General features: G+C 37.8%; 1 protein-coding gene across 2 annotated transcripts in view; it reads left to right on the top strand.

Moving 5' to 3' along the window:
• Positions 1-23,446, top strand: part of CUX1 (cut like homeobox 1) — a 3,879,009-nt gene that overhangs the window by 2,896,167 nt on the left and 959,396 nt on the right. The window contains exon 21 of one of the 2 annotated variants that reach the window (XM_044054028.1): positions 18,750-18,938. The exons of the other annotated variant lie outside the window; for it this stretch is intronic. Coding sequence (XP_043909963.1) covers positions 18,750-18,938 — 189 coding nt within the window. The remainder of the gene's footprint in view (positions 1-18,749; positions 18,939-23,446) is intronic. 2 annotated transcript variants of the gene reach the window in all.

Genomic DNA, 23,446 nt, shown 5'->3' with positions numbered 1-23,446 from the left:
TCATTAATGTTTGGAAAAATGCTTTGGGGAGGGGAAGAGAGGGGAGTAAGTTAACTGTAAGTAAAGAAAACTTTTTTTTTTTTACTAGTACTATTTTTGTGGTGTATAGTTTTCCTTGCATAGTAAAAAGTTTTCTCAGTTATTTTTAAGTGTAATGGGCATTGTAAATCGGTGCTGCAGTTCTTTTTTTCCCTTCTCTCTTCTTGTTCAGTTTTAAGAAATGTAGGCACTACAGTGTAAAAAAGCCTGGTTAAAAGAGTATGACAAAAAAAATGAATGTGCTTTTTCTCCTTTTTGCCTGGGGGTTGACTAGACTAATGACCGTAGACTGATTTAGTAACAAGGTTTAAGCGAAAGCGAGTAAATGAAAAAGAATATTGAATATTACGAGGCATTTTACTAGCAAAAGAATGTATGCTTAGTAGCAATTCTGTATCTGGCCATCATGTCTCCATTGAAACAATCTGATGAGAAATTGACTGTCTGGTTCTCATGTCTCCATGGAGGCAAAGAGAAATTGGCTCTCTGGTTGTTATGTCTCCATGGAGACAATCTGATAAAGAGAAATTGATTACAGTCTGTTGGAGATTGATTGGCTTGAGGAGGAGAGAAAAGAGAAACTGGCTAGGAGATAATGTTCTCTTAAAGCATTCAGGGGCTCTCACTGCTGGGAGAGCTGTAATCATAAGACAAAACCAGTTAACAGTTAGTAGAAGCACAGGTGTCTTAGCAAGGATAATCTTTCTTTTAAGTTAACTCAATTATGTCAGTGTGGCCGTCAGTTTGGGACATTTGTACTTATTAGGAGGGTAAAACTTCAATATTTGAAGATGTACTTAGTTATGTTTGTTGCTGGTAAATTAATAGGTTTTATGGGGTATTGGGTGTTTGCTTTTTTTTTTTTTTTGAGGACTCAGTAAAACAAAATGCTTTGTAAGATGTGACATAGGTTCAAATAGATATGACAAGAAACAACTATATAAAAGTTCAACCTGCCAAATAGTGCATGCATGTAACACAAAAGCTAGAACTAGACATTTAACAAAAAAGGTGTTATACATAAAAGGTGGGAATAACCTTTTAATACAACGATGCTTTCTGCAATGTCTTTAAATGTCAGTGGTCTCACAGATAAATATAAAAAAGAATAGTGATGTGTATTAAAATGTGGAGTGCAAGTAGCTATGTTACAGGAGACACACTTGGAAATAATTGAACATGTGAATTTGTTTAAAGAAAGGTTTTCATGATGGTTATTCAGCAGAATACCTGAAACAAAGGAAAAGAGGTGTACTTATATTAATTGCAAAAGGAGCTCCAGTAGTGATAGAAGAGGAGAAAAAAGGTAATAATGGTAGAGTCGTAGTGCTGGGAGGATTGCAGTCGCATGTATTTGTATTCCACCTAAAGCTGCTATAATGGAGCTTAAGAAAATTCAGGGAAAAATCAGTTTTCAGCAAGGAATATTACTTGTAAGTGGGGACTGGAATTTGATTTGCAGCAGTGAAGATGTGTCTAGGGGGCACAGAAGGGAAAGTATAACAAAGGAGGGTAGATTTTTGAAGAAATGTATGGAAATATTTGGCATGGAAGATGTGAATTCAGTAATAAGGAGTTCAGAGTGAATTGACATATTATTCCCCAAGACATAAAAACTGGGCTAGGCTAGACAGACTTTACATTTCACACGAACATGTGCATTTAATTGAAGGTCTTGATGTACACCCAGTAACTATTTCAGATCATGTCCCAATAGTAATTAAAATAAAACTACAGTGTAATGAAATAAAAATCAGAAGCTGGTGCTTTCCCACCTGTCTGTTGAAAAGGGAGGACTTTAAGGAATGGTAGTAGAGATTATTCAGGAGCTATCTGAGAGGATAGAAATTACTTCTGAAAATGTAGCTAGGGAGTGAGATAAAATTAAGGTGGAGTTTAAAAATACGGTGGAAATACGAGAAATGGAGCTGTGGTTAAGAAGTAACAAGAGTTATTTAGAGGGACTGACAAATGTTAAAGTATTGCAGAATTGGGGGAATCTCACAGAACAAGAAGAGGATCAACCTCAGAATGCTAGGCAGAAAATAAGGGATTATCTCAATAATACATACAAGTTTAAAAAGATTGCTGTTAAGCAACTGTTTTTTGATAACACTAGAGCACAAAAAGTTTTAGCACAATGTCTCACGCAACAGAAATTCAAAAGTGCTGTTACCAAGCTTAGGGAGCCTATAACAAGGAAGGTAACAAGAGGTCCTGTAGAGATATTAGAAATATTTCGGAAATCCTATGAAAGTCTGTATAAAGTAGAGAAATATGAAAATCAAGAAAATATACAAATGGAAATATTAATGTAAGAATTAAATATGCCAAGGTTAGAAGCAGATGAGGCTAATGGTTAGGATAGGAGGAAATGAGATAAAAATTGTGATGGATAACCAGTCTACAGGAAAGTCCCCAGGAATAGATGGTATTCCCTGGAGAAATTTGGAAGCTTGGAGGGAAAGCTGATAAAGATCTGGAAGGTTTTGTTTAACAGTATTTTAAGTGGAGGAGAAGTACCAACATCCTGGAAAAAGCAATAGTAACTTAATACCTAAAGAGGGTAAAGATCCATCAGATCAGGCTTCATACAGGCCTGTTTCAGTACTATGCCATGATTATAAAGTGTTCATGTCTATAATTGATAAACTCTGTGCAGATTCAAATATTTATTCGCAGACACAACAGATTATAGGTACATTTACAAAATCTTATGCAAAACAGTTTGGTTTCACAAAAGAGATAAGTTGTCCTAGTGACATCCAGGTAACCCCAGATACTGGAATCAAATTAGAATATATTGAAACAGGACTGTGCAAACCGGATCCAAAGGAAGCACAGGGAAGAGACAGAATTAGTAACAATGACCTGAGGACACTTCATCAAGAACTTATGGTACCATTATATCTATTATTCACTAGGTTATATAAATATGGGGAGATTCCTCAAGATTGGAGACTTGCGATTATTAAACCTGTCTTTAAGGGAAAGGGGATTAAGACAAACCCAGATTCATATAGACCCTTAAGTCTACTTTCATGTTGTGGAAAACTAATGAAGGTAATATTGGATAAGTTATTGCCAGAACTGGATAGGTTGGGACTTGAAACCATACATCAGGATGCATATGTTGAAAATAGATCTATTACTACCTGTAACACAATGTTCTATAGCAATATAATAACAGCTGTGAATGAAAAATTATGCTGTGATGTAATTTGTATAGATTTAACTTCAGCATTTGACATGTCATACACAAAACACTGATCAATATATTAGCACAACTAGGTATTGATATACTCTTGGTAAGATGGATAGCTGCATGGCTTACAAACAGGACATAGCAAGTATCATACAGCAACTGGACAGGTGAAATCCTTTATTACAGTCAGGGTATCCCTCAAGGCTCTGTCCTAGGGCCTTACTTGCTTAGATTGTATCTTTCATACCTAACTTTTGAATCTGAGGTCTTCTGCAGTCTGTATGCAGATGACCTGAAATTGGGTCAACTGATTACGTGTTACAGATAAGGTGAGTCTGCAAAATAACTTGAATAAATTGACCATTTGGGCACAGCAGAGTAATATGCTGATAAATACATAAAAAACTAAGCATCTGAGACACACAAATTGAAAGGTAAATATTTAATACAGCACACAGTGATTGAAATTGTAGACTCATGTAAAGACCTGAATATATAGGTAGATTCAGCTATGAATTTTTCTAATCATATCAACCAATTGGTTAGTGATACTTCTAGAACTATAGGTTGTATAAAAGATTTATAGTCTAGAAAATCAAAAATGAAGTTGTCGTTTGTTAGTTACATTAGACCCAAACTTGAGTATGGAATAACAGTATGGAAACCCTATAAGAAACGAGTATTGAGTAAAATGAGTAAACAGGAAAGAGTACAGTGGAAATATACCAAGAACATCCATGGATGTGAAATTTTAATTTATTATGAAAGACTAAAATATCTGAACTTGTACAGTGTCATTTACAGATGTCTAAGAGAAGATCTTAATCGGGTATATAGGGCATTTACAGACAGCTACCTCTGGGAATGTTTGGGGTTATCAAAAAGTACTAGATAATCATCAGACAACCTATGCAGAAGATTCAATAGGCATGTGAAGTATACTAATTGATTCTCTTGACAGAATAGCTGATGCTTGGAACAGACTACTATCAGATTAGATTAAACCAAGTCCTAGTTTAGATATTTTTAAGAACAGCCTGGACACTTATTATGGGAACAAGTGTTTTGGTATATTGGCAAGCTACAAGGGCATTAATGCCCTTGCTTGAAATATGTGTATGTATGCATGTAGAATGGCTAAAAGAATGGCAAAAGTAATGCCAAAATTGATAGATATGGATCAGTGTTGTTTTGTGGAGGGGAGGCAAACATTTGACAACATTAACAGAACATTGATGAGCCAGAAGGAAGCAGAATGTAAGAAAATACCATTGTTGTTGGTGGGTCTTGATGGAGAGAAAGCATTAGACTGAGTAGTCTCGGACTTGAGCAGGGCAATGGAAGCATTTGCATTTCCTGAAAAAAATATAAGGTTGATTAGGAGGATATATGAGGGATCGGAGGTGAAAAGTAAAGTGCGTGGGGTCCTCTCTGGTCATTTCTTCTTGAGCAGAGGAACAAAGTAGGGGTGTCCTATTTGGAACCACTTGCAAAGAAAATAAGGGACTCAAAAAATTCAAAGATGATATTGGCATGGTAGTCAAGAAAATCTGGCTCTATTTGCAGATGATATTGTTTTATACCTGACAAAACCAGAAAGAGACATCACAGTGTTGTTGAACATTTTGAGACAATTTCATATCTTTTCGGGATACAAGATTAATGAAGCTAAAAGAAAGGCAGTAACGGTAGATTATGTACCTATGTCAGTGGCAGCTGGTGACTTCAAATCAAAGGGGGGAGGCTGCAGGAGACAGGTAAATGGGTGGTGCCAACAGGAAGGGGTGTGGCCAAATATAAAGGGGTGGAGTTATGCTAAAAACAACAAAAACTGGGACTTTAATTAAATAGGGTCTATATCATGAGATCGACATCGTAAAATGTCGACTCTCCGTTGTTCGACATGAAAATGTTGAACTCCAACATTCCAGAATGGCCAAATCACCGATTTCTTTCCAAGGAAAGAAATCGGTTGGCCAAACACCAACACCACAAAATACAAACATTTAAGTAGGGGGGCTTCACCCCCACACCCCCCAAATAAATATTCTAACTCCGAGACCACACTACAGTCAGGGAAAGGGCAGGTGTAACACAATGGCTAACCGATTTCTTTCTGTTGGAAAGAAATCAGTGATTTGGCCGTTTGAGAAAGTTGGCGTTAGACAGAACTGAGAGTCGACATTTTAAGATGTCAATCTCATGATATAGACCCAATCAAATATGCTGCCCTGGGTGCCAAACCATCATTATGAGAGTCCAATCAAGACAAAATAAAGTGTAGAAGAAAAATTGGCTACATGGCAGCTTAATTAATATCTAGATGGAAACAAAAAGGTTGTGAGGCATGAAAAAATAAATTACTTGCCAGTCAACCTCAAGTATAAAAAAACAAGCAGCACTCAACTCAAACCACTTCCCCTTGCACTGCAGTTCTAATTCTAATTTATATTCAGCTTTATGCAGTCTCTGTGATACCCCCACTTGCAAAATAGTTTCTTATCCAAAAAGTCCTGCTGCCTGACAACAACTATCTACTTGTTATATGGGGAAAACATGATCAAAGTAAAAAATGAACAGCAAACAAGAAGCAAGCTCAATATAAATTGCTTAAAGGATTACTGCACAGGTTATGGACCACACATGATAGATTGGCATTCTGTTTAGTTTACGGGTAAAGCCTGTGAAGATGGCTGCAAGTCTCCAACAAATGTAATGAGCTTTTGAAAATACTGTAATCCTGTCCTTTATTAGAAATACTGTCATATGCAATTCAATACTTAAGGCTTATACACTATCTAGTTATGTAAATATTCTCTGCATGGCAACAACAAAAAGGTTTTCTGTGTTGGTAATTCTTTAACAGTATGCTTATTAAAGCTTACTTGTATCTTGCAATCTCAGACAAACTTATCTGATGGCCATTAAAGCATTGCTACTTAAACACAGAGCAACAGGCACTGCAACAACAACATGCATTTTCTGAATAAGAAGCATAAATCAACAGTATAAAAATATGACAAAAAATCAGAACATTCTGCAGAATCAAGGACAGATGAAAAGTCACTGTAGTACTTGTGTCTGCGTTGGATGGGGGATACCCTGCACACTTACACTGCATAACTGCTCCTTTCCTTGCTTGGACACATCCAGAGTCACTATATGAGGGAGTGGGGTGCAACAAGTATGTCACAATTTGAAATGTCTCGGGCTGACAGTGATGGCCCTGACACATTTGTCATACATCTCAACTTCAGAGCAAGAAATCTGGACAAAGCCAAAAATAGAAGTGGGACAAAGGCCCAAAAATAAGGATAATTTTTAAATATTGCTCTTATAAACTTAGAAAGATAATAGAATAATACGTCTTGCATTAGTATGAATTTTCTGAAGGGTATGAAATCTGAAACTCAAATGTCTGTCATTATTTTCTAACTTCAATCTTTAATGATTTGCCACTAATTTGCCAGAAAACCACAGTTTTATGAAAAAAGGACCAAAAATGTGATGCAAAAATATCAAGTAACCACATAATGTAGCTGGGAGCCAGTCAAAGAAGGGACACTTTTAATATTAGTACTGTTAACTTGAGCGGCTGACAAAATAAGAGAATCTACATGCATTTATGAAATTAAAAGTAATGTATAACTCTGATCATTACAATTATTTATTAATTGTAAACCCTCCACGTTTTCTTCCAAATTTGCCATTTTGCAGAGGGATTATTAGGGGAACGCAATATTTTGAGCCAAAATTGAGGACAGTTGAGAGGTCTGGATAGATCTAATTCTATAAAGTGATTTATTTGCGTGTACCACTCAACCTCTTAACGCAGGAAATCTGGACAAGGCCAAATATATTGTGGGAACATACAAACAGTACTAAAAATTGCTCTTGTATAAATTTAGTTGACAGAGTAACAGGTCTTGCTTTAGCATGCATTTTTCTGAAGGATATGAAGTCTGAAACTCAATGTCTGTCATTATGTAGTGACTTTATTCCTTAATGATTTGCCAGAAAACCACAAATTTTATGAGGAACAAACCAAAAATAAACAAAAATCTATTTATTCTGCAAAACAGTTGTGGTATAGTTCAGCTGGGCCTGTCTTGGAGTTTGCCTCCCTTCCTCCCTCACAAAATCATGGTCGATTGGGGCCTCCCCCCTGCAGCCATTCCAGTGTCCCGTTACTTGGCTATTTCGCCCCATTTACCATAAACACTGTAATGTGAATACTGCTTTATTTCTGTGATGATTTGGATTTAATTTAAAAGTTTTATTTTACATTTTACAGCACAAACACTAATAGACATCTGCTAAACAAAGCAATGCATTCTCACAATGAAAATAGACTTAGCATTAAAAGTTCTTTGCCCTTGAAACTCACAATCATTGAAACAGTATTGAAACCCACATTCAAAGAAAATACATCTGACCACTGGCAGATAAAGATTAAATTTGGGCTGTTTTCAAATCTTAGGCCCCTTGCACAGGAAACATACATGTGTTCTTTGATACCCCTTTCTGATTGTATTAAATTATATTTCTTGTATAATACGGAACAGTTAGAGGGTGTTTTAAATTTATTGTTTTAAACATTTTTCCAGTAAACAATGAAACAAAATGCATGCACCAATAATGACAAAACTACCCAATTCAGAACATTTCCATTATAAAAGTCTACTCAGATTTCTCCAATCCACCACTATCAGTAAATATGCACAATCTCTGCAGAAGTAACAGTCATCTAAATAATTCCACATTAAAGAGATCTGTAACTAATGAAGAGATTGCTGCTAGCAAACAACTTTATATTTCATTGTTTCGTCTACAAATAAAATGCCTGTTGCCCTTGAGGAATAAATTGCCTGTGTTGCATTTAAAAAATAATAAGCTGCTAATACTGCAGTAGGGAATGGATGGCAAACAGATAACTGGTTCATAGTTACAAGGTATCTCCGCCAAAGAGAACATTCTTAGGACTGCAGCATCCACCTTCTTTAAAAGTACAACACAGTACAGTATCACCAATGCATCTATATACTGCGGGACTAGAAACCTCAGCCTTCTGCATGAAAAGCAAGTACACTATCAGTTGTGCTATTAACAATACAAGCAGACTCAGCATAAGCAGCACTAAACTTCTCTTCACATGAAACTCTCAGCTCCTTGTAGAATCCACTCGACACTCAACTGTATCTTTCAACTTTGCAGCACAAGAAATCTGGAAAAAGCCAACATGTAGTATGTGGGTGGGGGACAAAAGCCCAGAAATCAGGGACACATTTTAAACATTGCTTGTATAATCTTGGAAAGTTTGTAGAATATAATGGTGTGTGTGTGTGTGTGTGTGTGTGTGTGTGTGTGAGCGCGCATTTCAATGCCAAGGGTTGAACCCAGGACCTTGTGCACTACAATCAGAGCAACATACCACTATGCCAGATCAGTTATTTCTTGAAAGGCAGACTGAAACTTAAATGGCTATCATTTAGTGAATTCAGTTCTCACCATAGCTCTCAAACTCTTAGCACAAAACACCTAGACAAAGCCAATAATGGGGGGAATACAGCCTCCAAACATATTCAGTGAATTCAGTTGTCACCATATCTCTCAACCTCTTAGCACAAAAAACCTGGTCAATGTCAATAATGGGGGAATACAGCAACAAAACTAGGACAAATTTCAAATATTGATCGTATAAACAGAAAATTGCTAGAATAAAAGGTTTTGTATTACCATGTACTTTCTGAAGAATATGAAGTCTGAAATTCAAATGCCTGTCATTATTTAGTGAATTCAAAATCCAGAAAACCACAAATTTTATGAGAAACAGAATAGAACAAATATATGAGGCAAAAATATGAATAGGTTTTGCAAGTGTTGGTGGTTAGGGAATTCAAGCTCTTGCTACCTACACCCAAGGTACAGGGTTTAAGCCTGAGTTTCTCTGTAGCCACCAAGTATATTTCACTGGGGCATTTCACAGATACACACACACACACACACACACACACACACACACACACACACACACACACACACACACACACACACACACACACATGTCCCAGCCCTGCAAAAGTATCCATTCCGAATTTCAAAGTCCCATCCCCGCGAGACTATCCAGTACAGTTGCGAGAGCAAGCTACTTAGTCTGTAGACGTTGAAGTCCGATCCCCTTCCAGCCTATGCAGTTACAGCTGCATAGACGTCTGGGATCTCTGTAGAGTGATGCTCTCTTCCGAATCCAGACTGGTTCACCAGCAGTCCAGATTCCTGTAGACGTGTGTGGAGTTCTGGGACTCGCTTTTTTATTTCGTTTTTTTTTTTTTATTATTATTTTATTTCATTTTTTTCTTTTCTTTACAGGTAGGGGGGCTGTAGACCCGCCCTTGACCCATGTATGAATTGATTCAGCAATGTCTATATTTATGGAGACATGATAAAATGAAGCATTTGGGAGTATGGATTAAAACGTATTCTGGTGTGGTAGTTATGGATATGTGGGAAGAGACTTATCAAAAAATAATACATAAACTGAGAAAATGGAAGCTTTTCTTGTATGGATATGGATAGTAAGATACAAGCAGTTAAAAAGTTTAGCCCCATTATTCTTATACACAGTTCAAGTATATTTTTATTACCAGAGGAGACGGTGTGGATAGCAGTAAATAAATAGATGAAGGAATTTATTTGGTAGGGGAAGACGGCAATAGTCAAGTGGGATAAGTTGAATCTTCCAGTAGAATAGGGAGGATTGGGATTACCCAATTTGAAAGGGTTTTTTAGAGCTACACAATCAAAGCTCCTATACATAGCAGAAGCCAAAAACTATAAATCAAAGTGGAAAGGGATGATGAAATGGGGGAAGCTCAAGAAACAAGAAGAGACTGGGATTTTGGATGCAGGCCTTTAAGAAGAATAACAATAATGATACAGAATATTATATCTGTAAAGTAGTTGAAAGTATCCGAAGAACTAAGCTAACACGGGAATGGAGAAAGGAGATTCTGTAAATAGGGATGACTGCAATTAGGAATGTAGACGGTAGGCAAGACGGGCCTGGAATTTATTGAGGAAAGCTAGCAAAGGAACTAAGGTATTGGGAGCAAATAACTGAGCGGTAAAGATGATAGAATGGGAGATGCCAAGTATTTAATTGGACTGCAGGCTAAAGATTGCCTTCCCTATCAGGGATTGATATCAGAGCATAGGCAAAGAGAAAGGAATAGGGGAGGTCCTAAATGAAAGACCACCACTGGTACAGTTTTTAGTAGAATCTAGAACAGAAGCTGCTATTACAAAAGGAATAATTAGAAGAGCATATCAAATATTGCATGAGAAGTATAAGAATAAATCAGAGGAGGTTAAAAAGGATTGAGATGAGAAATTGGAATGCAGTTCACAAAGAAACAATGGGAGGATATTTGTATATCTCCCAAATATATAACAAAATCTAGAAGATTTAGGATTTTTGCTTGGAAATGTTTACAAAGATATTTTTTATACTACAAGTAGACTCCAGAGAATTCTTCCTCAGGTGAACAGCAAATGTTTGAGGTGTGATGGGGAAGAAAGAGGTAATTGAGAACATATTTTCTGGGAGTGCTGTGAGTTGGCAGACTTTAAGGATTCCCTGTGGGATGTATTGTCAGAGATGTTGGGTGGGCAGATTGGTGTGATGAGGGAGATGATTTTTCTGAGCTATGATACAGAATCAGAACTGGCTAGACATGGCAAGGCCTTGCAGTGTCTAATTATGGTGGCTGCCAAAAAAGCAATTACTAGAAAGTTGAAATCAAAATCTAAAGCAACTATACTGGAAGTAGTGATTATAGTAACAAGAGATAAAACAACTGGAATTGTGATCATTAGAAAAAGGTAGGAGCAAATTATACAGGCAAACATGGGAATTGTGGGAACAGTACATACAGGGGAGGAATGAGGTTTATAAAGTAAGAGTAGCAGGATCTATGTCCGAATCCAGACCAGTAACAAGTGGTGTGCCTCAGGGCTCTGTCCTGGCGCCCCTCCTCTTTGGCATATACTTCTCAGAAGTACAGGCAAGCATGGAAGGGCTGTGGCTGACTACGTTTGCGGACGACTGCAAACTGGGTGCTATAATAGAGTCGCCGGCCGACATGGAGATCCTCCAGAAGGGCCTAAATGAGACTGATGCATGGTGTCAAAGCCATGGTCACAAGCTAAATGCAAAAAAATGCGTAGTAATCCCCTTTGGAAAAAACAGAGTACCCGCAAACTACAACATAGGAGGTAATCCCCTGAAATCTGAAGAAGAAATAAGGGATCTAGGGACCCAAGTAGATAGCTTTCCTTTGATAACCATGTTGCCAAAGTGGTTAGAAAATCCTTCTGTGTGACCCATCTGATCACGAAAGGGTTCACATCAAGATCTAAGGATGTAATGGTGCCCCTCTACTCTTCCCTCATCAGACCCATTATTGAGTACAATGCACCAATTGGAATGTACCTGGCTAGACATCTCCAGCAGCTGGAGAGACCACAGAGGTACCTAACCAAGAGAATTACTGGCCTCAAACAGTTGCCCTATACAGCACGATTGAAAAAGCTAAACTGTTCTCTGTTGCATACCGCCTTCTCAGAGGCGATCTCTGTCTAACTTACAGAGCCATGTCCAACCCAGAATTGTTGGACATGCTCCATTTTAACAAAACCAAATCTACTCGAGCTACATGCTCTAGGGATATAAACCTCAACACAACAATGAATAGAACATGCTGGAGGGATAGATTCCCTTCGCAGAGACTTCCCTTACTATGGAACAGGGTCCCGATCTACATAAGACAGAGCCCCTCACTATCACTCTTCAAGAGGAACCTTGATGAGTGGATGGGTAACAGAAAGTTCACACCGGGGATCACACCAGCAGCACTACTAGATAGGGGCCAAGGGTACTAGCTGCTAGTACAAGGGTCTAGGGAACTACTAAAGGGGCGGTGAATACCACACAATGTGGCTGGGCTAATATATGCCTTCGGGCAGATAGCCCAGTACCAATCTATGAACCTAAAAAAGATGGCAGAACTTAAATGAGCTATGCATTGTTTGACTGAAAGTGATTGCGTAGAGTGTAAGTGATATATAATGTTTGCAACTGGGTGTATGTCCATATGGTTTGGCTTGCAGCTAGGATTGTGTTGGTTTGTTTTGTTTTCATTTATATAGATGTATGATTGCATATGTTGTAAGTGATGGTCTTATATTTCTTGTTTTAAAAAAAGGGTAGGAATTGAATAATTTTGTGTACTGTTGCTTAGGTTATACAATATGTAGTAATATATATGAAATATAATGTTTGTAAATGTGAACTTGTTAATGCGCTTTGATTACTTGTATGTAAATGTAAATTTGCCTATGTCACAAGTGAGAATTCAATAAAGGTGTTAAAGAATGTAAAGTGCATTATGGTGCCCTTTGGGAGAGCATCCAGCCAAGCTAATTATTTCATCTATAAAGCACCCCAAAGATTTGAACTGATAGTTAGGGATTTGGGAACAAATGTACACAGTAATCTGGTATTCGACCAACACATAGCCCACGATAAAAATAAATTATTCTTTGTCACCCAACTTGAAAGCAAGGGAATAGCATCTAGATCCAAGGAAGGAATTATGCAACTCTAGTCTTCCCTAATCAGACCCAACCTTGAGTACATTGGCATGTACCTAACCAGGCACTTGCAACAGTTCGGAACACCCTCAAAGGTTCCTTCTCACCAGGAGAATCCAGAGTATGACTTGCCTGTCATACACAGATATCCTGAAGGTTCTATCTATGCCTAGCATATAAGGCTTCCTCAGATCTAGCTTTGATAGATCTCTTGCACATCCACAAGCCAAACAGCACTTGAAACACTTAATCAAAGGGCATGAACTTTGTCTGCAACATAAATAGAACCTACTGGAGGTACCAGTATGTGTCATAGGATCCCTGTGCTCAGGAATAAGCTCTCATCTACGTGAAGCAGAGTTCATCCTTGACCCTATCCAAAAGAAACCATGTTCATTGGATAGGAAATCTGTAATTCACCTGTGGTCTGGTCTCCATGTCTATGACAGACAGATGTAAACAGTAAGTAAATTAATCCCCGACTAACTTACCCTCTCCACACACATGAACATAACCATTCGCTACCTCTTTATTGTCATACCCCACCATATAGGTGTCCAGTGAACTCTGGGACAAGACTGGATTGGATTGTATGGCTAGGCTTATAAAGACCTTGGTGGTCGTTAGCCTAGTTGTGATTTGTGAAGTGTTGTATGTGTAAAACTCATCCTTGGCAAAACCTTCAGAAATACTGTATATATCTGTTTCATCAATATTATTCTGGAAATAAGGCATTAAATATAGCTTGTGTATCTACTTAAAACGTCAGTTTTCATTATGTGTTAACAAGGTACATTTCTAGGAACAAACATAAATCCTATTTGTAAAAGTCTGTAAACTTTTGAAAAAAGTCCGTGGTAGATAAATTAATACCTTCTGTTACATACTTGTCTGAAAATTTTTTTGTAGGTTAAATAAAATGGACAGAATACTCAGTAGTCAATTCAAAGCATGCCTGAGCAACAAGAGTGCTATCTGCAACCTTGTTTGTTGTCCTGCCATTCTTGTCCCCTCTGGAATTTGACTTATCTGTGTCCATCATATTGATCACTACTGCAGTAGGCTTAGCTTTATGCTTATATCCTGCCAAGCATACAACAGCTGGCCAGCTTCCAAAGCTTCAGGACACCTTCCACATGCCCAAATTGTCAGGCAGCTAAAGCTGAACCGACTGAAAGAAAATCTGGCACAAGAAACTCTTCAGAGCTTTGCTGTCAGTGTAGAGTACTCTCCTCTGAGGCTTTTGAGGATTGACAGTCATCTTGTGCTTTCTTTTTCTTGGTAGACAAGTTACCTTTGAAAAAAATCCATTTTCTTAATTTTGTTGATGCTTTATTACTTTGCTCTTCAGGAAAGTTGTTTTAAAGGTAAATATAGTGTGTTTTCATGGTCTGCCTCAATACTGTAATGTACATAGAGCACTCTTTTATTGTGTCAGTTTAAAAGTGTTGTAAAGTAACTGAAAACATTTTTTCTCTAGAGAAATTGTGTTTATTTTACTTTTGTGGGGCTCGCACAGGGTTTTAATGTACTTTTTACTTTGTTTATATGTCAAAAAAGCAACTTTTGTGGACTGGTAGTATTTACCAGCAATTCCAGCTTGTCTTGCCTGGGAAAGAGGCACCATTTTTGACTTGACCTTGGAAGAGACGTTGTTGTATCTTTAGGCTTTTCCCATTTAGGGGTCGCCACAGCAGAACTCCAGTCCGCTAATGATTGGCAGTAGATTTTTACATACCGAGTTGCCAGCTCTGACGTACAACCTTCAACGAAGGTACGCCCATTCAAGCATGTCTCCACACACAAGACGCTTTAGCTGAGAATCGAATAGGACAACGTCTTACTGTGAGGCGACAACGCTACCGCAGCACCATTCCCAAGAAAATTACAAAACAGCTTTTGGCACCATAGCAGGCTTGCATTTAGCCTCAGCTGCAGGTGGGTGACTCTGCTGACTGACTCTGCTATGGCCATATGTTGTAACTCAAACCACTCCTATTTTAACATAGATCCCTTTGGTGTAGCAACTACAGCCACTATTAACCCCTGGTCATAGTGGCTGTAGCAACTACAGTTGCCTGCAAGTCATATGAATATTTGTTCAGCAGTGATTCTCCAGTTGCACTATACCCTCACCCACAGACTGACCCGCTCTTCCAAAAGATGGTCACTTCTGGTGATCGCCTTTGATGTGTGATTGCCAAAAGTGGAGTAAATAATGGCCATTGTGACATCTCATCTTGGTGCTAGAGACTTTCCACCCTGTATCCCTGTAATGAGTGAGAGAATGAATGATTAAATAACCATCTTAACTAATCTCCGGCAAACCGACCTAAATAAAATGGAATCTTGTTACAACAAAATCGCTAAATTTGCTACCGAATCCCCTTATAGGTCCCATCACTATCTGTCACTTAAATAAGTCAACTGGTTGGAGCTACCTCATATGCTACTACGCAACCAACTATCTACTGTTCACAAACTCTACTACTTTCACAACCTTACCCCTGCGTTACAGGAACTCATACAACCACACATCCCCACTAGAACCCTTAGATTCAGCAACCAAAACCTCATAAAAGTCATCAAGCACAGAAATGATGCTGGCAAATCCTTGTTTGCCAGCACCATTGCCAAAAAATGGAACACCCTACCAAGCCATACAACCTCTACCACCTCCACTACTCAGTTTAAAAAAACTCCTGAAAAAAACATTTTCAGAATAATTGATTATGCTCATGCCATTGACCAGGCTAACCCTTAGAAGGTAACTCCTCTGTACCCCAATTACTCTCAGACAGTCTGTTTCATGAATAAGAAATTCTGCCTCTTTTAGGTCTTTTGAGTAGATGTCTTTTGATACTCTATACCTCAGTGCTTGACTTTTGTATGAACTGTTTATTTAATGTATTCCATACTGTGTATGTATCATCTCCTTAAGTGTATGCAATGAAAGCTCTCATAACATGAAACGAATGTTGCATGTAATCTCCGGTTATTCTATGTATGTGTTGTTTGGAGCTTATCTCCCCAGACCTCCGCTGAAAATGGACCTGTGTCCAGTCGGACTTTCCCTGTTAACAAATGTAAAATAAAATAAAAATAAATAAAATAAATACAAGAGAAATGACTGAAGTGTACTCTTGCTATCATTTACTTTTACCATTGCCAACAAATAGTAGCTGGCTTCTTGCCAACATTTTTTGAAATAATGCATTCCTACAAGAGAAAACAGTTCTTCTCTGCACTCAGATGACTGAAGACTGCTGGGAAAGCAGTGAGATCTTTTGCTAAAAGCAGCCATTATCAGGTTTGTAAGGGACAGAGCAGCAGGGCATGGCTTAGCTATCCATGTTCTTTTATGTGCTTAACTGGTGCAGATGACAATTCATTGTAATGAATACCATAACATTTCACTTTTGAGTTGTATCCTACTCATTTTATTGAGAAGTTGCAGGATAATTAACTGCCTGGCATGATTACTATATTGGCTAAATAATTTTCCTACTGGGGTCTAGAGCAAGAGAAAGATTTTAATTTTAAAGCTCAGTTTCATCCTGATATTAAAATGAAAAATGTGCACTAAGACCAAAACTTCTTGCCTGTAAGGTCTATCTTTAAAGGTGCAAACCGTCAAAGTGGTTAAAACTCTGTCAGCAGGATAGGATATTATTTGAATTAAAATTGTCTTGTGCTTAGACTTAGCCTGAAGGTTTTTCCAGCCTACCTCAAACAGTTGCGTACTTTGGGTCTCAGTTTTTCTTTGGTCACTGTACATATCTTTTGACATTTGTACCCTTCCTGCCTTTGGAAAGGAGTACTGCAACCCAACAGTGACTGATTAAGCAGCTTTATAAAAGGTGATGTATGCCCGTCCTCCACTAATGAACTTTTTTTCCTCCATGGGATTTGAATTTCATGATTGGCATACTCAGTCTTCCTTGTTTTGAGACTCCAGATTTGGCAGCTCTAAGTTTGCATCTTAGAAGAAAACTGCTTTTCTCATTGGTCATAAACTGTGTTTGCAAGAGTTGAGAGCTTCAAGCTTTTATTTGTAGGGAACCATGGTTGATCTCTTGTGAAGACTGAGAATCCATTAGTGAATTTCTTAGGTCCAGCTCACATTTTTTCTCTGGAGTAGTTTAATTGTTCTTAAGCTCACATTTCTTCTCTGGAGTAGTTTCATTGTTCTTATATTGTTCTGTTTGTTGCTTTGTTTTTTCCCCAAGGGTAGAAACTAGGAGGAGAATACCATCATCAACTGAGGTTCTGCTTGAAGTGAGTGCTTGAGTTGTAGATGAAGGCACAGCTTTTCATCAGTTTTGCTTTGTGTTGAAAGGGTGATGGTTGTTAAGCAGTCCTTTTTCAGGTTGATTGCTGATGTTCGCTGTCTCGCCTTTACAAAATGTTGCTGTCAAAGGCCTGTCTTGTAGGGGCGTGGCTGCTTCCAATGCAGTCTTCAAAAATGTCTTCATTGTGGTTATTTGTGCCATCTCTACTTGGTCATTCCTTCACCCCTTCTCCTAGTATTGCTTTTACTGTGATTCCAGAATTCCAGCAGCTTGAGACACTTCTGTGTTGTAGGATTCAGACTTCTGAACTTTCACCTTTTAACCCTTTCCCAGGAGTTCTGAACTTTCACCTTTTAACCTTTTTCCAGCTTCATCTGCTTGGTTGTATTTATAATGCTTGGTATTCTTCCCAGTCTTAATTCCTGCTGAAGACGGCTTTCAGTATCAGGTGTAGCAAAGATATAGCCACTGTATTATCTCATCTGTGAGAGGGTTGTCCTTGTTTCTTCTTTGCTTTGTCTAGACAGCTCTTCCATTCAGCTGATGCTGCTGGAGTTCCCTGTAAATGGGCTAGTATAAATTTATATGTCTTTCTACAGTGTTGCTTTTTTATTGTTTCCTTTCTTACAGACTATGCTTTCTTAGTGTGGTGCTGGACATTGTAGCAGCATATTCCAACAGGTGCCAAAAGCGTCACCAGAAACCAAAAAAGTAGACAGTCTGGGTTTTGCAATTGAAGAAATCAAAATTGTACATTTCCCAAGGAGGGTTCCCTCAGAAAGTAAATGATATAGTTAGAACATATCTGTTACATATTTAAATGTCTTCATACTCAGAACATAAAACCAGACAGAGAAGTGATTGACGGAATCCAACTGACTTGTTTACCTTACCTTTTGAATCAGAACTCTATACTCAAACAGGTAGTGTGCTGTTAGCCACTTAGTATGTCTGAAGCTTTTAACAGAAGGGGGTAAAATTCAGCATGTCTGACATGTATACCATTGGCATAAAATTAAGTAGTACAGGAAAAAAGTCCTTGTGATGCTCTTGTTTCATATAGAGAAAAGAAACTACAGGAAGTCTAAACCAAAAGCCAAATTCATAGTCTTCGTTTAATTTACTGGAAAGCATATAGATGAAACCTGTAGTAGTACATTTCTGCCTATACTGGCTTTGGTGAATTCCTAGGTAAATACCTGTTTATAGACTGTGATTCCCCACCAGTTACAGCTTTGCACAACTTAGATTGCCTTCACCGTAATCATTTTTATTGAAGATTTACATTAATGTTTCTTATGTTTGGACTTCAGGGTAGCAGCCTAATGGAGAACATAATTTAGTCCATCACTTTGAAAGAATATGTTTGTGGATCATAAGCTAAGAAAAAAATTGTTTGGGATTTAAGCACAGGTCTAGTTTTGTATCTAAATGGCATAAGCAAATAGATTGCTAAATCTGAAATCCCTTGGATATATGTGGGCATAAAGCAGACACTGCTGCTTGCATATTGCTAATTGCATATTAAGCAATATATGATTTTTTTGGTGTTGTGTTTACAGGTCAGCGTCTGTTTGGAGAAACTATATTGGGTCTTACCCAGGGCTCAGTTTCTGACCTTTTGGCAAGGCCTAAACCCTGGCACAAACTAAGCCTGAAAGGAAGGGAGCCTTTTGTCCGCATGCAGCTATGGCTGAATGACCCCAACAATGTAGAAAAGTTAATGGATATGAAACGAATGGAAAAGAAAGGTAATCATTCTCTGTCAAGTTAAACAATGATTAAATGTGTTTTTGGAATTGAGGAGTATGTACCACTGAAGTAGTCATCCAAATTGAACTGTTCTTGAATCTTTCTAGACATTAAAATTTGGATAAACTAGGATTCTTTCAAACTCTGTCATAATGGTGTTATTTTCAGGAAGTTCAGCAGTGATGATAGATGTTTATTTTTATTTTTTTATTTGCATTTTTACTGAGGTGGACCACTGGTCCACCATGACCAATTTCAGGTACAGCTCTGGATTACAAAAATAAAGGTATTAAAAATGGGAATATTGTGGATGTATTTAACAGCTAAGTTTGTTTGGGATAGGTAGTAGTGAGCAGCCAGTGAGATACTGTGCATCTGTTCAGAGGGCTGTTAGTTTACTTCTTGTTGTCCTCTGCATGATGAGAGATAGGAATGTGTTTATTGTAGTTACAGAAGAGACCTATTTTTGTTTGATTAAATCTGTTTAATTGTTTGTGTTTGTGTAATTACTGCATTAGGTGGTGGTTTTAAAGGCTAAAAAGAGATCTCCCTTCAGTGCACTTATCTTGAACAGTAAATTGTATTTTGTTATTCACATTTATTTATATATTTAGTCATTCATTTACTCATTCACCCTTCTGTTATTTACTGGTTAAGTTCTACTAGGCTAGTAGCCTGATTTCAGGGGAGACCAGAGGTGACAATTTATACTACTAGGAGAAATTTGGCCAGGGCACAGAAAAAAATTTCCCTTCTGTTTTTGAGTACTAGGTAGTTCTAGATGTCTGACGCTGTTGTTTGGAAAATTCTAAGATGGACATAGAAATGTACAATGTTGCTGGAGAACTTTTGGCGTGAGAGAATCCTAGTTTTGGAATTAATGAACAGAGGTCTGGATATAGAAGTGTTGCAGAATTTAGTAAAGGAAGGTGAAACAGACTAAGGAGAAGAGACTAGTTGGAGTGCTATTTTAGATCAATCGGGTATTCGAAGAGCAGTCAGATAACAAAGCTGGTAACATAATAGAGAAGCAGACTACAGAGGATGAAAGCACAAAGACTTGTTTTGGCTATTGGAGTAATCAGCTTTAAGAATATGTCTCTGCAACTGAGTACTACGGATGACAGAAATGAAGCAAAGAAAAAAAAAACACATGCATGTGTTATCGGTCAAAGAACAAGAAGCAGTGTACGAAGAGGAGAGAGGTGTTTTAACAGAGGCAGAAGGTAGCAACCTCAGGGAAAAAAGGTGGTAGTAATAAGAAGCAAAACCGTGTTCTGTTAATAGGTGTGACACGGACAATATATAGCCATTGGGCTTTACTTTAAGAATCTTAAGAGCTTGATACATTTGGGGTCAGAACACTTCTGTGAAGAAATTGTTTTAACTTTTTTAGGTGCAGAAAAGTGTATATGTGAAATGGAAAAAAGAACATATACAATACCACCTTTGAAAGACTTAATTTTTTTGAAATTTTTGGCTTGCAGATAAAAAGAAAACTATGTATTCAGAACTTCAGAAATGGAGGAATTTGAACTTCAGCACATTTTATCAGCGAAAGTTTTAAGTGCACAAGTAAAGAAAATGTGTGTTAACAGAAATGTATGGGCAGAGGAAATTAGAAGTGTGGGTTACACTGGATATGCAAGATGGAAAATTGCAGCATATTTCAAATGGTGTAATAGTGAATGGGAAAAGAGCACTTGTTAGGTATTGGGGCCAACTTAAGACTGGCTTCTGTTGGGGGGGCATTTGGGTTAGGAATATACAAAAAGATGATGTAGGCAATAAGGTGAGCAAGGGCCGTACTGTTAAGAACTGTAAACGTTTTGTAGGAAATGTAATGAGTCTGGACATTTTTGGTTTGAATGTCCAGTAATGGAAAAAGTATGGGTACATAAAAAAGAAATTGAGAATGGGGAAATACAGAATGTAGAAAACAAATTGCTGATATAAGTAAAGAAGAAAGTGACAGAAATATGGCTCAATGTGAAGAAAAATAGCAAGGGGAAGGAATAATAGATTTAGATGAAAACAAGTATGGTAGGTTCATAGGTTGTTACTAGGCTTTCAGTCCAGGGGATCATTAAGAAACCTAGCCTAAATTCTCAGTTGCCCCAAAGCACTGGTTAAATGACTTACTCAAGGTCACGCAGTAGGCAAGTGAAAGCTGAGGGAATCAAACCCTATACCAGAAGAATTACAGCTGACAGCCTTAACCCGCTGCGTCAACTAACAGACAAGTGGAATGAAGAAGAAGATGATGACTGAAAGGGGGGGAAGCAAGAGAAGAAATAAGTTATATGTATTGAGAAGAGGGCAAGAAAGAGGGGAAAAAGATGCATTTCAAGAAAGGGGTCATTCAGATATTTTGGAACTAAATGTGAATATTGTAAGAAATGAAGGGAGGGGTTTAATGATTGTTGAATAGTAGAAGAAGAAAAATGGATGTTTTATATTTACTGGATAACAGCATGTGTTACCAAAATAAAATGGGGAAAAAAACAGAGGCGGCTCGTGCTATTGGACTGCAGCACCCCCCCCCCTCGCTGTAAAGAAAAGAAAAAATGAAATAAAAAGAAAAAAAATGAAATAAAAAAGCGAGTCCCAGAACTCCATACATGTGTACAGGAATCCGGACTGCTGGTGAACTAGTCCAGATTTGGAAGACAGCATCACACTACAGAGATCCTAGACATCTATCCAGTTGTAACTACATAGACAGGAAGGGGATTTGACTTCAATGTCTGCAGGCTGAGTAGCTTGCTCTCGCAATTGTACTGGATAGTCTCTTGGGGCTGGGACTTTGAAATTCGGAATGGATACTTCTGCAGGGCTGGGACGTGTCTGTGTGTCTGTGTGTGAAATGTACTTGGTGGCTACAGAGAAACTCAGGCTTAACCCCTGTACCTTGGGTGTAGGTAGCAAGAGCTTGAATTCCTTAACCACCACCACTTGTGAAAACTATTCAGATTTTTGCCTCATATTTTTATTCTGTTCTGTTCCTCATAAAATTTGTGTTTTTCTGGAAATTGAATTCACTAAATAATGACAGGCATTTGAATTTCAGACTTCATATTCTTCAGAAAGTACATGGTAATACAAAACCTTTTATTCTAGCAATTTTCTGTTTATACGATCAATATTTGAAATTTGTCCCTATTTTTGTGGCTGTATTCCCCCATTATTGGCTTTGTCCAGGTTTTTTGTGCTAAGAGTTTGAGAGCAATGGTGACAACTGAATATGTTTGGGGCTGTATTCCCCCATTATTGGCTTTGTCTAGGTGTTTTGTGCTAAGAGTTTGAGAGCTATGGTGAGAACTGAATTCAGTAAATGATAGCCATTTAAGTTTCAGTCTACTTGTCCTTCAAAAAACAACTGATTTGGCATAGTGGTATGTTGCTCTGATTGTAGTGCACAAGGTCCTGGGTTCAAGACTTGGCAGTGAAATGCATACACACACCATTTTATTCTAGAAACTTTCCACAATTATGCAAGCAGTGTTTAAAATATGTCCCTGATTTTTGGACTTTTGTGTCGTCGTCCCCAATACATTTTGACTTTTTCCAGATTTCTTGTGCTGCAAAGTTGAGAGATACAGTTGAGTGTCGAGTGGATTCTAAAAGGAGCTGAGAGTTTCATGAGAAGAGAAGTTTAGTGCTGCTTATGCTGAGTCTGCTTGCATTTTTAATAGCACAACAGGTAGTGTACATGCTTTTGATGCAGAAGGCTGATGTTTCTAGTCCCACAGCATATAGATGCATTGCTGATACTGTACTGTGTTGTACTTTTAAAGGGGGTAGATGCTGCAGTCCTAAGAATGTTCTCTTTGGCAGTGATGCTTAGTAACTATGAACCAGTTTGCCATCCATTCTCTATTGCAATATTACTAGCTTATTATTTTTTTAAATGTAACATAGGCAATTTATTCCTCAAGGGCAACAGGCATTTTATTTGTAGATGAAACAATGAAATATAAAGTTGTTTGCTAGCAGCAACCTCTTCATTAGTTACGATCTCTTTAATGTGGAATTATTTAGATGACTTTTACTTCTGCAGAGATTGTACATATTTACTGATACTAGTGGATTGGAGAAGTTTGAGTAGACTTTTATGATGGAAATGTTCTGAATTGTGTAGTTTTGTCATTATTGGTGCATGCATTTTCTTTCATTGTTTACTGGAAAAATGTTCAAAACAATAAATTTAAAACACCCTCTAACTACTGTACTGTATTACACAAGAAGTATTATTTAATACAATCAGAAAGGGGTATCAAAGAACACATGTATCCAAGAAAACACTAGACAGGAATTAACTAGGATTACCTTTCTTATTAGCAGTTCATGTAATTTATACGATGCTTTCATTGGTATTCCAGTTTCCACATTTGGAGAATAATAAAGTTCTATTTCAGGTGCAACAGTTACAGTTATACGTTCTTCTGCCATTGTTCCCAACTGCCACCAGAAAATAAAAATCCAAGAAAACACTAGATAGGAAACA

The sequence above is a fragment of the Protopterus annectens genome, chromosome 13.part0 (assembly GCF_019279795.1).
Source record: "Protopterus annectens isolate FY-2018-M chromosome 13.part0, PAN1.0, whole genome shotgun sequence".
Taxonomy (NCBI): domain Eukaryota; kingdom Metazoa; phylum Chordata; order Ceratodontiformes; family Protopteridae; genus Protopterus; species Protopterus annectens.
The sequence above is the reverse complement of the archived record's forward strand: the minus strand, read 5'-3'. Positions and strand labels throughout refer to the sequence as shown.